Here is a 1,910-nt window from a genome sequence, read left to right as displayed (position 1 = left end):
AAAAAAATACAAATAGTTGCAAACAAGAGATGTTTTTATTAATTCCATTTTATGTTACCAGTTTACGCTTTCTAGCCAATGCTTTCTATCTCCAATTTCTTGAACTTAGGAGGCAAAAATGGCCTTGATATTGGAGACAGTAGGTAGTTAGTCGTAGAAGTGAGTCGAAACACAACCCTTCTTCCTAACACATTTGAAGAGTGGTTCGACTCCTGTTAGCACAACCCTTCTTGCTCACTCCGTAAATTGGAAAGCATTGAACTAAACAAAACAGAAGCATAATGGATTAATCACCTTGATTGAAGCACACTGAAAAGAGGCGGGTTGCCTCGCCAAACTATTGCACAATAGGTAGAAAGGAGATGGGCCTGAGTTGGGCTGGTGTTCGAGCAGAACTAAGGTAAAAGGTGCATGGGAAAGAGATGATGCCCTGTGAGAACGTGAATGGGGAGCGCATAATCTATGAGTAGGACTCCTAACTTAAAGAACCATTCAGAGTCTAATAAAATCACGTCATGTGGCGGTGACACAAAAAAAAATAAAAAACAGCCTAATAACACAGGAATATTCCTCCCGTGTTATTTCATATTATTCAAGCGTTATTATATGTTATTCAGGTATTATTGTGTTTTGGGAATATTCTTCATGTTATAATAACAAAATAACACATCAATAACACTTGAATAACAAAAAATAACACTTGAATAACACGGGAGGAATACTCTCTTATATTATAGGACAAATTTTATTTTTTTTCTGTCACCGCCACGTAACGTGATTTCATTGGACTCCAAAAGATTCTCTACATTATGAGTCCTGACAAAATAATTTTTTAGAGTGCAATTGGGACACGATAGAGGCAGAGATGTGGGAGACAGAAGTTATTAGGTTTAGCGTGGTTGTTTTGAAATATTTAAAATTTCAGGTGATAACATACGTGACACTTAAAAGGGTCGGTTTGGGGCAATTTTAAATTTCTTCTTCGTTTTGAAAATACATTTTTTTGAGTTTTTGGATAAATTACCAGGAACGTGGGAGACGGGCACCGCTTCCCTTAGGTGATAACATACGGGACACTTCAAAGGGACGGGTTGGGGAAATTTTATATTTCTTCTTCGTTTTGAAAATACATTTTTTTGAGTTTTTGGATAAATTACCAGGAACGTGGGAGACGGGCACCGCTTCCCTTGTTTTGCTTAAACCTACTGGACACATTTTACTACACTATCTTAAGACCTCTCTCACGAATGAGCTTCTCCCTCTTTTCTTTTTCAATCGCGCTGACTTCTTCCTCCCCTTTCTCATGACCGAGCTTCCCTCTCTCGTCACCTTAGAGGTAACTTTCCCAGTCGCCTCCTCCAGTTCGATCATGATTCATGCTTTGTTTTTGCTTCGATCATTTCCTTTCCTTAGGCTTGCAATATTCTCTTTCAACTTTTCTTTGACATTATTATTTTGTGATTGATTGTTCTCTTGATGGTTTTCGATTGATTGTTCTCTTGCTGGTTTTTTATGGATTTTTTATATGTTGCTATCTTTGCAGTTTTAGGGTTTAGGGTTTTCTTTATCGAAGTGATGCCCTTTACTGTGGATTTGGTGGTGGTTGTTTGTTGTGGTGTGGAATGCTGCTGGTTTTGGTGGTGCCTTGTTGGGGTAGTTATGGTGGTCGTGCTTGTGGTATGGTGGTTTTCGGTTATGTTGGTTGTGTTGTGTCTTCTGGTGATTATGGTGTGGTAAATTGAGAGGATTTTTGCTTTGGTTGGTTTGTGGTCTAGTGAACTTTACTAATAACCTCAAATTCATGTGCCTCTGTTGTGTTTGTGTGGTTGTTTAGAGTTGGCTATGGGTTGGGGTGGCGGTTCTGGGTTGTGGTGGCTCTGATGTGGGTCATGGTGGTTGTGTGTCTGTGT

The 1,910-nt window shown here is 39.1% G+C and overlaps 1 protein-coding gene across 1 annotated transcript in view; it reads left to right on the top strand.

Moving 5' to 3' along the window:
• LOC110036145 overlaps positions 1 to 1,677 on the top strand; it is a gene marked incomplete at its 3' end in the record, with an annotated part of 15,205 nt that extends 13,528 nt beyond the window's left edge. Inside the window, exon 4 of the mRNA XM_020740516.1 lies at positions 1,544 to 1,677. Coding sequence (XP_020596175.1) covers positions 1,544 to 1,677 — 134 coding nt within the window. The remainder of the gene's footprint in view (positions 1 to 1,543) is intronic.
• Positions 1,678 to 1,910: the final 233 nt, after the last annotated feature.

Source organism: Phalaenopsis equestris, unplaced genomic scaffold (assembly GCF_001263595.1).
Source record: "Phalaenopsis equestris unplaced genomic scaffold, ASM126359v1 Scaffold203057, whole genome shotgun sequence".
NCBI classification, from domain to species: Eukaryota; Viridiplantae; Streptophyta; class Magnoliopsida; order Asparagales; family Orchidaceae; genus Phalaenopsis; species Phalaenopsis equestris.
Note: the sequence above shows the minus strand (reverse complement) of the source record. Positions and strands in the feature narration are given on the sequence as shown.